We start from the raw sequence: 14,990 nt of genomic DNA on the forward strand, positions 1-14,990 counted from the left end.
TTTTCATAATTTCAACACCTGTCTTTATCTAAAACCCTTCTTTCCTGTCCATTTTTTTCTTCACAATTTCAAAACTCGTCTTTATCTTAAACCCTTCTTTCCCCTCCACATTTTTTTCGTAATTTCAAGACTCCATCTATAACCCTTCTTTCCTCCCCATCCTTTTTTTTATGATTTCAAAACTCGTCTTTCCCTACAACCCTTCCTATCTGTCCCTTTTCCTTCTCTCTCTGTTCCCCTGAGCAGCCACCTTTTCTCTAAAAAAAAAATATATATTGCACACCCCTTTGGTCTGATCGTCTTTTTCTGACTCACAGCTCTCAGCCCTGTCACCGAGTCATCCTCCCATAAATCACTGGCGCTTTCCTGTGTCTTATCTTTTTACTCCTATCTCATCTTACCAAAGACTTCTGACGTCTGGCACATAATTATTTTTTATTAGCTAACTCGAGCCATCTGCACACTTCCCCCTACACACCTTCCAGCCCCAATTTTGTCATCCTCAGCAGGTTTGTTAGCTTTACCAGGTCACTTGATAACATATCTTTGACTTGTTACCTTAAATATTTTCAGCCAACAGATCCCTAATTCGTTTCCTCAGACTGCTTCAGCTTAGGAACTGGTCTTGTAACTATTAATTTTAACTTAAAAGGTTCTGGAGTCGTCGACGGCGTGCTAATGGCGGCAGCGTTTTATTGATTTTGCAACAGCCAGGGATCGCTTATCATTAATACTTGCTTCCTGTTGGTTATCACGTCTCACTGATAAGTAACCACATCGATAGGAACACGTCATATTCGGTGTATTTCCTGCCTCTTATCACCTCCTACGCCTTAATCTTACTTTTTTGTCATTGCCTAGATAACCCGTTCTTTATGCATTCCGTGCCTATACCCATTTCAAAATGGCGGAAGTCGTGGCCTTACATATACGCCCAGAGCCACCCTGAGCCACGCTACTTTGTTCCGCTCGGCCCCAGCGTGCGGGTCCCGTGTGTCAGAGGAGGCAAAGAAGCTCACCCCCCAGCCGCCGCCATGCCGCCGCTGCGTTCCCTGGTGGTGGTCCTGCTGCTCGCCGCCTCCCTCGCCCACTCTCTGCCTCAGGTAGACCAGAGACATGCGAGCATTAGGGACAATGAGCAGAACTTAGGAAGCGCTACAGACCGTCACAGTTCTGAGGGAGAACGCGGATGTCACACTCGCCATTGGCTTCAAAATTTGAGACAATCCTGAGTAGAGGAGTCTGAGGGGATGCCCACATAGCTCATGGGTTTAGGAAGGCGATAGATCGTGGCACAAGTTACTTGGTATGGGAAGGGGACCTGCAGGGTTATTTAAGCGTGTTTAATACACAGTAACTAACAGCAATCCTTGCGATGTCCCAAAGTATTTATTTATTTTTTTACATCCCCGCCTATAGAGCCGGCAGGCTTTCTTCAGGGGGCCAGATGGTCGGCCCAAGCCCGTCGTGGCGCAGGCAATTTTTTTATAGTGGCGCCAATTATGCTTGGCTCATGCTGACCCCCCGGAACTCATTCTTGATTCACTGGACGGTTTCTTCTAGAGTCCGGGTTGATGGGTGGTCTTATGGACAGGATGTGCGTAGTCTTAGGCTACTCGGCGGTGACTGAAAAATCCCAGGTGGGGATTCGAACCGACGTTGTCCATGGCATGGTGAATGTGAGCCTAGCACGCTAAGCACTCAGCCACCACCTACCCATGTATAGTATTTGAGCAGATATTTTGAACGTATGGTGTTGGGACGAGACTTGGGACAAAGTGTCGCTTCATTGAACACGAATTGACAACAAAAACTTCAGAAAACTCGTAAAATCAACTTAAAATCTTAACCATAAACTGGGAAAAAAATATCAGACAAGTGTCACTGAAACTATTTGAGTTTGGAATAAATGGTTAATCTCTTTGTAACTAATACTGTTTTGCAAACCCCCAAGGTATATTAATAAATATGTGACCCTTGTTATTTTATCTGAATCGTTTTCTCTCGAGAAAAAAATGTAATAAAGAAACAGCTAATTGGTGATTATGCGATAGTTACCGCAATGGATAAAACGCAACACACGAACTATTTCTCGCAGTTAAAGTTCATTACATCGGGACAAAAATCATGTATACATATTAAGCAAATTCATATGCATATAAGAAAGGACATACTCTTTCATTTACCGTTCTGATACGTAATAAGATTAAATAAAGATTGCCTTAAATTATCACAATGCTGAGGAAGTCTTTAACTCTAAATCTACTCAAAGAAAAATCAAGTTGATTCTTTTTGGTATGAAAACTCAATTATCATGTTAGGACAGCTTGTTGGGAGGGTGGGTCAACCCCAAGGATTCATCGGTAGTACGAAGAATTCCAATTCTCCTTCAATATGATTACTAGCGACCTTCTTCTAACTCCGCCACCAAATGGTCTGAAAACAAAACACGCCCACCGTGGTGACAGTGAACACGGAGACGACATCTGAATGATCGGTGTTGCTCAGAGGTACCACCGGGAATGGTGTCGTAGGGTGGGAGAGGCAATGTGCCCCGGGGTATACTCCCGTGAACTGATATATTTAACGAGGGACAGGAAAATGTATGCGTAGTCTCCTACATTTATTTTTGACGCCATTTTTTTTCGTGTGTGTGTGTGTGTGTGTGTGTGTGTGTGTGTGTGTGTGTGTTATCACGCATCTACACGAGTCCTCTATGTCTCACTCTCCTCTCTCCCATTACATGGTCAGGATGACCCGAGCCGAAACTTAGACTTTACTTTTGCGGACAAGACGAGGGTGCTGGCCAGCAGGGTGTCAGGCCGTGACCTGACGCGACCTCGGCGACAATCTTCGTCAAGCAGGCTCGTGGACTACCAAGGAGGCTCAGGAAAGCTGGAGTACAAGGACGAGAGAGACATGGACGAGCCTGGGACTGACTCGGGTGAGCTGGTTTGTTTGATTCTTGCCTTTATTTCAAAGTAAAAAGATGGGATGCATGTCAATGGTGGGCCATTCCCACATATGTTCTTTTGTAGATATAAGGGTAGGAACTTCTCCTCAGCAGGAGAGGAACAACATGTCCGTTTTGTGTGTCATCATCATATCTTGTCACTCCACCACTGGCACCACTGGAGGGATCTTTCGTTTGCTTCCAGGAGATCTTGGTTGGAGCAGCTTGGGCCCAACACGCAGCCTCGGAGAATATGTTCCATTGTTTGATTGGGCTCACCACAGGGGCAGGCTGCGCTAGCCGCCAGTCCCCACCTCTGAAGGTTGCCGTTTGTCTTGCCAACTCCAGCCCTGGCACGGTCTAGGGTTACCCACTCTTTCCTGTTAAACGATGATCCGTTCGGGAGGTTTTCAGATGGTGGGGGGAGTGGCCCATGTGGTGGAGTCCTACTAATCTCCATCCACTGCTCATGCCGATATTGAGTTGGTGTGCGTCCTTGTAGCCCTATAACAGTGGCGAAGCTCTTGCGTGAGACAAGCCTTCGCCGCATTTCTTGGTGACCATACAGTGGGTGTCGGTTGTCGGTCACTTGCTTGTCCCGCTCCTGCTTGGTGATGGCGTCACGTCTGATGGAGGGTGGCGCAATGCTTGCAAGGCTATATAGGGCCGGTAGTGGGGTCGACTTCAGGTTGCCTGTTATTATTCGGCAAGCCCGGTTTAATTCTGGGTCCACAGTTGTTGCATGGCAGGACCGTGCCCACACGGGGGCACAGTATTCCGCGGTGGAGTAGCACAGTGCCATGGCGGTTGTTTTTAGGGTTTGTGGGTTGGTTCCCCATGAAGAATTTGCAAGTTTTTGTAATAGGTTGTTTCGGGTTGCGACTTTTTCTTTAAGTTTCCTTGTGTGCTCTTTAAAAGACAATGTCCTATCCAGAGTCACACCCAGATATACAGGATACTTGGTGTTTTCAAGTGTTTTGTTTTCCCAAGTGACCTTGAGGCTTCTTTCTGCTTGGCTGTTGTTAAGATGGAATGTGCAGACTTGGATTTTTCCTGGGTTGGCATTTAGGAACCAACGTTTGTAGTAGGTTAATAGAGACTGCAGTGCATCTGTGAGGCTGGTTTCGATGGCATGGAAGGATTTTGCTTGCATCGCAATGCAAAGATCGTCTGCATAGATAAATCTGCGGATGTTCTGGAGTTGCGGCTGGTCATTGGTGTAAATGTTGAATAACATTGGAGCCAACACCGATCCCTGTGGTAATCCGTTCCTTTGTAGCCTCCACCTGCTTTTTTTGCTGTTCATCTCTACAAAGAACCTCCGGTTGTTCAGGAGGGACTCTATCACCCGGACAACGGTTGAATTTTTCACTAATTTGGCTACCATAAATATGAGAGCCATTTGATTCACCGTGTCATATGCCGCAGTGAGGTCAACGAAGACTGCTCCAGTTTTCAGTTGTTTTTCAAAGCCGTCTTCTATGTATTGTGTGAGGTTCAGGACCTGGCCGCAGCAGGAGCGGCCAGGTCTAAAACCTGCCTGGTCGTGGGACAGTTGGTCATCCACTGTGGGTAGAATTCGGATCATAATCAAGCGTTCATACAGCTTATACAGACAACACAGTAGAGAGATTGGTCTGTAGTTCTTAGGGGATGTTGGGTCTTTTTCCGGTTTTAAGAGAGCTACGACTTTGGCTTTTTTCCATGTTTTTGGTATCTTTAGAGTTGTTACACAGGTGTTCAGCAACTCAAGGAGCCATTGACGAGTTTTAGGTCCGAAATTATGTATCATTTCTGCTGTGATGCCGTCTAATCCAGATGCTTTGCCAAGTTTAATTGTTTTTATGCCTTCATCCAGTTCCTCTGTCGAAAATGGGAAGAATTGTTCTTCACTATTGTTCATATAGTCGGTCATTTCAACTTTCATGTTCTTTTTGTGTCCCCTTTCCTTATTTTTGGGTTTGCCATTCAATAGTAGTTGGTGTGCAACTTTGTCCGGGGTAACTGCAGCTACGCTTATGTTGGTATTCTTCTCGGTGTTTAGTTTCCGAATTGTTTTCCAGGCCTGTTTACTATTGTGAGTCATATCTATTCCGGTTATTAGTTCCTGCCATCTGTCCTTTTTTCCTGTGCTTATCAGGTCGAGCAGTGACTCGCCTAGTTCTATGGTGTTTTCAGAGAATGGATCGTCATTATATGCCTGTTGGTATTCCTGGTACAACATCTTACTTTGGCTGGTGAGACAAGGTATATACTGTTTTCTGTGCCCTCTTGGGATGTTCTTTGTTGCAACATTCCAGACAAGTTTTTGGAAATGTTCATAATCTCCAGGACATGGGTTAATGCTGGTTATTTCGGCCTCTAGTTCGGTTGTAAACTTTTCCCAATTTGCCTTTCGGAAATTAAATCTAGGTATTCGTTTGCTTTCGGTTGGTCTTAGAACAGGTCTGATCTCTATTGCCACTGGTCTATGTTGAGATCTTGGGATTGGTTTCAAGATGGATTTCTCAAAGTTGTTGAAGAGTTTGGATGAGGCAAAAGCTAAATCGGGGTTGTAGCCTCTTCTCCATCTAGCACTTAAGAAAGATGGTCTGTGCTTGGCATCATGGAGGAGGATGAAATTTTTATTCAAAGCCCAGAGTTCCACTTCTTCACCATCCCTGTTTGTCTGGCTGTAGCCCCAGGTGGTACTGTGACTATTAAAATCACCGATAACCAAGCAGGCTTTTTCGCCGTTCAGGTTGTGGTTTGCTGGGCAGACAAATGGTGTTGGAGGAGGTTTATACACTGATGTGATGATGAGGTGTTCGGTTTCGACTTGAAGGATTTCGATTCTATCAGCGGAGTGATTACTACAGCTCTGGATGTTCGATTGATCTCTTGTATAAATAGCACTGCCATGGACAGGGCTTGGTTGGTGGATAACAAGATTCATGCCAGGGATGTTTCTTGGCCGTGAGCTGCAGTGTGTCTCTTGTAAACATAAGATATCGGCTTTCAGAGTTCCAAGGATCTCTAATTTTGCCGACGAAAGTCCTTCAGCATTAAAGCTGATGATTTTGGATAGTGTCATCTCCGAGGGCCGAGGGTTGATCCTTTTACCACCCTAGAGTGTTTGTGGCTTTGTGTAGTACAGCAGTTGGTCTCCTTTCGGATAACAGGGGCACCACGTGAAGGTCTGCTGCTTGCCCCCATGTGAGTTCAATTCTATGACGACGACGAAGGAAGGAAATGTTAACCTCTGGAACTTCAGAGCTATGCTTAATAATTATCGTATGTATGTTTTCCACAGTTAGATTCACATTAAAAAAACGTGGAGTGGGTTGTCCTTGGGACGACTACCATATGTGTCAGAGTGGCAGTATAATTTGTGGTGTGCATGTGTGCGACGCCAAGGTGGACTGTCCGGATGGGGACGACGAGCAGGACTGTGGTGAGTGTGAGTACGTATGTGTGTGTATGTGTGTGTGTGTGTGTGTGTGTGTGTGAGGGAGAGAGAGAGAGAGGGGAGAGAGAGAGAGAGAGAGAGAGAGAGAGAGAGAGAGTCGCGTATATGTTTTGTTCTTTTCTTTGGCGATAAGCAAGAAAGGTAAAATCAATTCTATGATGTTATGCGCGTTCTAATAATCCTGTGCGTGTCTGTTTTCACAGCTGGACCCGCATTTGATATAAGTGAAAGGAGTTGTCCTGGGACAGCATACACGTGTGTGAGCGGCGATACAATTTGTAGAGTGAATATTTGCGACGGCAATAAGGACTGTCCGGATGGGGACGACGAGCAGGACTGTGGTGAGTATCGGGGGGGGGGAAGAGAAAGAGAGAGAGAGAGAGAGAGAGAGAGAGAGCGTGTCTCAATGCCCATTTCTTTCATATATCTTTCTCACACACACACACACACACACACACACACACACACACACACACACACACACACACACACACACACACACACACACAGAGTGCAGCGCCGACCAGTTCCTTTGTGATAAAACCAAATGCATACCTAATACTTGGCTCTGTGATGGCGACGAGGACTGTGAGGACAAGACAGACGAACAGGACTGTTCAGGTTAGTACAAAACAGATGATCGACGGAATGCTGGGAATGAGAGCGGGAAAGCGGAATAGAAGTAATCAAGGCGGGCGTAGGGAAGTCGAAAAAGGAGAAAAAGTGGAAGTATTATTGGGAAATGGTTTATGTAGGGTTTGGAAAGAGTCGATGTGAAAGATAACTGTGCTCGACTGATATTCTACAGCAAAAATAGACTGAAACGGGCTAATGGGAAGGGGATTAATCGGTGGAAGAGGTTTATTAGTGTGTCCTGATAATGGGTTTGAGAAGTTTAAGTATGCTTAAGAATTTAGACGGGCGTTGGAAAATTAATGGAAAGATGATAGACTCGTGTGAGGATAAATAGGAAAGGGACTGATGTAGGGCATGGGAAAGTTTGAGGTGCTTGAGAGGGTTAAGGTTGGGGAGCTGAAAGGATAATGAAAAAGGGATAAATACTATAAGCGGGAAAAATGCGACTGAAGCCGGGCTGGGGAGGGTTGATGTAATGCTTAAGACTGACTGGATGTGTACGACGAGGGCCTATGTTTGACTGATGTTCTTTGTTAATTTCTTTCCCGCTTGTCTTACTTCACTGCACTACCGATCTTCTGGCCATCATCCATTCCCCTTCGTCCTCCAGCATTTTCATTCAATTTTATTTTTTCTGTGCTTTGCGTGGTTGTTTTAAGAAGGATTTGTGAAAGTTAATTTTCTTTATAGCAGCAATACTTGTTTTTCCTCGGTAAATGTTCAGTATATATTTGTGTGGAGCCGACTGTACTTTTCTTGATAGTTAATCTGTTTAGACTTGTGACTTCGTTTTTTTGAGACACAGTAACATACGTTAGGGTCGTATATCACTATGACTTGATTTTGTTGATATTATTTTTTCCTGTGTGTAGCTACGTGTGCATCGCCGAAGAATTTCACCTGTAGTGACGGCACGTGTGCTGCAAGATGTGACGGCAACTATGAGTGTCTCGACAACGCTGATGAAGAAAACTGTCCTTCTACCACTAACACAACCCACCCCACCCCACCATCACCACCACTACTCCTGCTTTTAGTGAGTGGTCATATTTCTCCCTCTAGAATCCATATTGGCTTTGTTATCGCCAACATTACCATTTTTTGGGGTTTTATTAAGGAAACATGCACACTTAAACCCCGACTATACGGTCCCCGGATATCCGGCAACCCCAAGGGTCCTGGAGATAATTGGTCGCTCAAAGACTGAAACAATTCCAAGAAAAATCGTTGAAATATAACGAATATCTGACCGGGGAATGATCCGAAATACCGGTGCCGCACTTCCGCCAGCTCCAGAGTAGGTCTAGCCTGCGTACAGTTGAGTTGTTAGCCACGCAGCGTTGTGAATCTTTGACGGTGGTCCAGTATAGTGAAGCCAGATTCCCTAGATCGTTTTGTCGTTGGCTCCCGCGGGTCAGTCCCGCCATGCCACTTTGCCACACAGTCCCAACACCTTTTCTTCCCCTCATATATTAACTCCTTTTAACTTCAAAATAAAACTAATTAACGATTTAATAATCTAATAGGGCTATGCAGTGCTATGATTGTTTCGTTTTTAGGATAATAACAATGATTTTGTATGAATACCACAACACTTGATTGTATTGTTTTACAACGCTGTCAGTGTGCTGACGGACTGCCCCACGATAGTCCCTCCAGGCCACCCGCCAGGATAGTAGCTGCCCTGGCTCTCATTGTCCGTCCCCACCCACGCTCGTGTGTGTGTGTGTGTGTGTGTGTGTGTGTGTGTGTGTGTGTGAGAGAGAGAGAGAGAGAGCACGTCTATTCCTATTTCTCTAATACCACTATATCTTTCACACACACACACACACACACACACACACAGAGTGCAGTAACGACGAGTTCCTTTGTGATAACACCAAATGCATCCCGAAAGACTGGCTCTGTGATGGCGACGAGGATTGTGAGGACAAGACAGACGAACATGACTGTTCAGGTGAGTACAAAACAGATGGACGACGGAATGCTGGGAATGAGAGCGGGAAAGCGGAATAGTAGTTATCGAGGCGGGCGTAAAGAAGTAAAAGATGGATGAGGAAAAGTTGGAAGTCTTATTTGGGAAATGGTTCACGAAGGGTCTGAAAAGAGTCGATGTGAAAGATTGCTGTGCTGGACTGAGATCCTATTGTGAGTGGATAAATAGGAAAGGGACGAATGTAGGGCATGGGAAAGTTTGGGGTGCTTCAGAGGGTAAAGGGTGGGGAGTTGAGAGTTTAATGAAGAAGGAATAAACAGTATAAGCAGGAAAATGCGATTGAAGCCGGGCTAGGAAGGGTTGATGTAATGCTTAAGACTGACTGTGGATGTTTGACTGATGTTCTTTGTTATTTCTTTCCCTTGTCTTACTTCACTTCACTATACCGATCTTCTGGCCATCATCCATTCCCCTTCGTCCTCCAGCATTTTCAATCAACTTTGTTTCTTCTGTGCTTTGCGTGGTTGTTTTAAGAATCATTTTGAGCTAATTTTCTTTATAGCAGCAGTATTTTTTTTCCTCGGTAAATGTTTAGTATAGGGTTGTGGAGCCAACTGTACTTTTCATGACAGTTAATCTATTTGCGACATGGCTGGCACAGCCAAGGGCGCGATGGATTTGTATTACGTTTGTAAGGATTTCACATGCGAGAAATGGATCGGATGCTGTTTGTGCCTTAAATGGTTTCATGTGAAATGTGCTCATTTGTCTGGAATTAAGCAGGAGAATATACCTAAAATTAATTGGATGTGCACCCCATGCCTCCATAAAGCATCTCTGGCTACCATAATTGTGAAATTGGATGAATTCAAGCAAGAATTATCTAAAGAAATATCTGTGGTATAAACTCCACTCTGGAAGAAATATCTGTGGTATAAACTCCACTCTGGACGATTCTGGGCATATTCATCCTACTCATCCCCCCTCTGACTCAACTATACCTGTTATTAAGATTCTTAAGAATGATGTTTTCTATGCCCTCCTTGGCCTCATCCTTCAGAAGGCTTATTGGCCTGATGGAGTGCCTCCTATTGCCCTTAAAAACTGTGCTTCCGTGCTGACACCCTGCCCGGCCAAACTCTTTCGTCTCTGCCAATCAACATCTACTTTCCTTCCTGCTGGAAGTACGCCTATGTACAGCCTGTGCCTAAGAAGGGTGACCGTTCCTATCCCTCAAACTACCGCCCTATAGCTTTACTTTCCTGTCTTTCTAAAGCTTTTGAATATATCCTTAACCAGAAGATCTATAACCATCTATCCACTTCGGACCTTTTATCTGATCGCCAGTATGGGCAAACAAAACATAACAGAATGCTCAACCTAACGTTTTTCCCCAATCCCTGACCTGACCAATGATGAGGTATCATCTACCTATGGTGTGTCGGCCTTAATTTGTTACTCATTTAACTCCTGCCCAGCCCTGCCTAACTGTGTGCTGTAATGCAGGGTGTGGTGCGGGCCAGTGGCAGTGTAGAGACGGTGGCTGCATCAGTGAAAAGGACCGCTGCGATGGCTGCGTTCACTGCAGGGACGGCTCGGATGAGGAAGGCTGTCGACCTAGTGAGTACCAAAGACCGTGTGACCGTGCACTAAGGCGGCCTGCTGAGCAGTGACCTTCAAACTTCTCCTACTGTGATGCTGACATCCTTTTAAGACCTGCAACCCCTCCATGTGAAGCCATCGTCATTGTTGTAGTCTTCTTCCTCTTCTTTTCTCTTTGGTTTCTTCTGATTATCAATTTCTTTGTTTTATTATTATTAAATATTATAATAATAATAATAATAATTATTATTATTATTATTATTATTATTATTATTATTATTATTATTATTAATTTTATTAATATCATTATTATTATTATAATTTATTATCATTATTATTATTATTATATAATTATTGTTATTATTTCACAGTTTCTCTTATTATTCGTATCACCAATAATATTGACATCATTAGTGTAATAATTCTACTATTTTAACTACTACTACTACTACTACTACTACTACTACTGCTACTTAACCACTATTACTGCTACTAATTCTACTACTATTGCTACTTCTACTACTACTACTACTACTACTACTACTACTGCTACTACTACTACTACTGCTACTATTACTGCTACTAACTACTACTACTACTACTACTACTACTACTACTGCTGCTGCTACTACTACTACTACTACTATTACTGCTACTACTACTACTACTACTACTACTACTACTACTACTACTACTACTACTACTACTACTACTACTACTACTACTACTACTACTACTACTACTACTACTACTCCGTCTCAGAGCGCTGCCGCCACTGGGAGTTCAGGTGCCGGGATGGTTCGTGTATCAACAAACGATTACGCTGCAACGGCCGCCGAGACTGCCGCGATGGCTCCGACGAGTGGCAATGCAGACCACATTGGCCATGGCACCATGGTAATACACACACACACACACACACACACACACATGCGCACAACGTCACCTAGTGTATACCCTTCATGATACTGTGTTCGCAGCAATCAGACACTCTCCCTCCCCCAGTAAGCGTGTGTCTTTGGAGCGTCAAGAAGTATCAGCTGCCCACTAATGGCGTTAGACTAATGTGATTGTAGTTACCCGCTGTTTACCCCATTTAGTGTACATCACTGGCCAGTGCTAAAGTCTGGCAAATATTGGTTGTGTTCTATATATTGCCTTCGTATTGTATAGACTACCTTTGCAAATAGGCCCCTCCCCATTAACCGTTTGGTGGTCATTACTGGCCAGTCCAGAAGCCTTGCAAGTAATGGATGTATGTATATACTTATTGGAGTGTTTGTGATTTATTGTTCTCATAAGAGTAAGATGTGTTTGTCAGGGATTCAATACTCTCCCTCTCCTTCTCAGGGCGGAACAGATTTACGGAGGCCGATCCTAACCTAAGGGAGGAGGCACTGCTGTAAGCCGAAAGCAACCCACCCATCAGGACACTTGACGGAGAGGCACTACTTGACCCGACGGAGGCAGTGTGTGGAGGCAGGCGGGGAGGCCTTGGGAAGATGATGAACTGCTCTGTAGTGCCGGTGTAGCGGACCAGAAGCTACCCCGGAGGATAAATTCCCAAAGCAACACCAATGGCTGACTCCTTAAGGCACAAAACTCTAAACAAGACATATCTGTGCGGCCTGCAGTGCTTAAGGTGTTCCCCAGGCTGTATAACGCAGTCAGTCAGGCAATCAGTCCTCAGTTCACTCAGCGTCAGGGTACAGTGTACTCACAAAGTGTATACACTGTAACATGAGTCTCTGCGGACTGGACGCGATGGCCCAGCGTTTTATTCATTTCTCGGCTGCGTGTTGCACAACACACTAAACTAGCTACATCTTTGAGGTCTGCGGGGTTCAGGAGATATGAAAGTGGGAGCGGGCTATTTTGTATCTTATTGAGCTGCCTCCTTTGCTATGAAATAATCTTTATCAACACCCGCCGTCTGCAGCTCTGGGGCGTGGTGGGCTGCGCATGAGCAAGTTTTAGTGTTGGAACTTCTTGTCCGCCACACCGGTTGTAGTATTTTGAGTGACCTAAGAAGGATCATGTTCGGGGGCCAGTCGTGTACTCCGTCCTGTATTTATTGGGGTAATTGCATGATATAAAACTGTCACATGTCAATAGAATAACGATTTTTCAAGCAATGAACTGAGGGTTCCCTGCTTCCCTGGGTTTTCAAATGATTCTGTCCTCTTTCAGAACTTTATAATTTTTTACTAAACACTTTGCAGGAGCAGTGTCTGCTGGCTTTTTGTTACTTTTCTTCCCCCTGAGCTGCTTCCTTTCCTTATAAAAAACAGAAAAGCAAGTGGGTGCTTGCGGCCCTTACATAAGCCGCCCCCTTCTGTTTTGGCTTTAGTTCACACTTTAATGATACGATCCTGCCATGCCATTTATCTGTAGCCTTGATCAGTATTATCGTGGTTTTATTTAAACAGCTGTTGGTGTATTGTAAGTAATATTAATAAAAACACATTGCCTTGCACGACCACCTAACAAGCGAGTGTGACAACCTGGCTTCAATGCTCCACAAGTGACGAGTGGAAGGAAACACCAAAACATGGCGACGTCACCGCTGCAGGAATGTTTCTGGTCATGTTTTGCTTCCTGAGATCAAGGAGGATATTAAGTGTTTAATATATTTGATTACCGATATATACAGCTTGGTTTTATCTAATTACACACACACACACACACACACACACACACACACATACACGCACACGCACACACACACACACATACACACATTTATGATTTGCCAACATTCCTTTAGAATAAATATTTTATTGTGTAAAACATCGAATTAAAAACTAAAAATAAAAAATTTATCTACGAAGATATCTATAATTATAGTTCCAGCAGCTCGAGGAACAAAGACAACTCGTCCTGTTCCTTAAGGCTTACTCCCTACTTCTTCTTCTTCTTATTATTATTATTATTCTCCTCCTCCTCATCCTCCTCCTCCTCCTGCGTGATTTGCTCCACGTCCTTAGGATGCTTGAGTGCCTCTTCCTGCCCCTTCACTGGATTCTGCAGCTTGAGGAACAAAAACAGTTCGTCTTGTTCCGTGTGGTCCATTTCCATCTCTTCTTCCTCCACCTCCTCCGCATCGTGTGTCACTGTCTCCTACAGTTGAAGGAACTCTAGGAGTTCCTTTCGTTCCTCATCCTCCATTTCGTACTGTTGTTTCTCCGTATTTGTCCTTCACAAGCGTCACCTCCTACTCGTGACTGCCGTCAGCCAGGTGCTGGGACAGGCTCGTCATGCTTTTGCTGTATCGCCGGAACAACTTGAGGAAGGGAGGGCCGTGGTCGGCGCCTCCACCTCCGCCCCAGCGGGCAGCAGGCTCTTCACGACGCGCACAAAACTTGCAGTCTCGCAAAAGAACGCTGTGGAGTCTGATAGTTGTGACTGGTGCTCTCAGACCCCAGCCATCGGTTTGACGCGGCTTTTTCAAAACTTTAAAAATTTGTCCTTTAACTTTAAGCCCCAGCTGCCTCCCAACTATCGTTCATTGTTGTTATCTTCTCTCACTGCCTTCACCTCTTGACTTAGGGGGAGGGGAGGGGAGGGAGTGAAGAGAGGCTTGCTCTTTATATTCATCCTACGGCATCAAATTCTTTATGTATAAGAACAGGATGTTGCGGACTTTTTTTGTTATATTCATGTGGCATTTGATCTCTGTATGTGTCCATTCTGGGTCTGCTGAGGAGTGTATATAAAGTTAAGAGTAGGCAGAAAGAAGAATCAGGGTAGACGCTGAATACCTTATAGTTTTGCATTTGCCAATGGTTCATCTAACGTGGTGACTGTAGGGTAGACCTGCGGAGAACGATCGATGAACTGTACAGTCTAAAAGTAGGTCTGAATATGAGAAAGAATAGAAGGAAGATAATGGTTTATTTCTTTATTTCGTTATTTCTCTTCCTTTTTTATCTTTATCCTTTTTCTCTTTCGCATTTTCTCTCTCATAAAAGATAAAAAAAAATAAAAAGATTACCGCAACAGTAGGAAAAACAGGCTCAGCAGCACCAGATACAACAACAATGACAAAAAACAAAATAATGAATAGAAGGAAGGAAGCAGTGGCTGAGTGGTTAGTGAGGGCCCCGGATCCACCGCGTTCTGAACGACGCGGATTCGAATTCGCCGCTACCACCTGGGATTTTTCAGTCACCAATGAGTGATCTAAGACTACCCACATGCTGTCCTGAAGACCATCAATCAACCCGGACTCTAGGAGAACCGTCCAAGTGAGTCAAGGAGGAGCTCCGGGGGGGCAGCATGAGCCAAGAAATTATGGCGCCACAATAAACACTTCCCTGCACCAAGACGGACTCGGGCCGACCATCAGGGCCCTCAAGAATGCCTACCGGTGCTACAGGCTTCGACGTAAAAAAAAAAAAAAAATTCCTCCCACG

At 44.6% G+C, this 14,990-nt stretch overlaps 1 protein-coding gene across 1 annotated transcript; it reads left to right on the forward strand.

The window, feature by feature from the left end:
- Positions 1-993: 993 nt before the first annotated feature.
- LOC126995023 (very low-density lipoprotein receptor-like) lies at positions 994-12,829 on the forward strand. The gene is made up of 7 exons (XM_050854331.1): positions 994-1,103; positions 2,752-2,944; positions 6,246-6,386; positions 6,912-7,022; positions 10,480-10,593; positions 11,338-11,472; positions 11,926-12,829. Exons 1-7 carry the CDS (start codon positions 1,035-1,037, stop codon positions 11,979-11,981), a joined length of 819 nt encoding a protein of 272 aa, XP_050710288.1. The 5' UTR covers positions 994-1,034; the 3' UTR covers positions 11,982-12,829.
- Positions 12,830-14,990: the final 2,161 nt, after the last annotated feature.

This window comes from Eriocheir sinensis, unplaced genomic scaffold (genome assembly GCF_024679095.1).
Source record: "Eriocheir sinensis breed Jianghai 21 unplaced genomic scaffold, ASM2467909v1 Scaffold959, whole genome shotgun sequence".
In the NCBI taxonomy this organism is placed as follows: domain Eukaryota; kingdom Metazoa; phylum Arthropoda; class Malacostraca; order Decapoda; family Varunidae; genus Eriocheir; species Eriocheir sinensis.

Coding starts and splice junctions, on each gene's coding strand:
- LOC126995023 (XM_050854331.1), top strand. CDS start 1,035: ATGCCGCCGCTGCGTTCCCTGGTGGTGGTCCTGCTGCTCGCCGCCTCC. Junction 1,104..2,751: donor TCGCCCACTCTCTGCCTCAG/GTAGACCAGAGA, acceptor TTACATGGTCAG/GATGACCCGAGCCGAAACTT. Junction 2,945..6,245: donor CGAGCCTGGGACTGACTCGG/GTGAGCTGGTTT, acceptor TGTTTTCCACAG/TTAGATTCACATTAAAAAAA.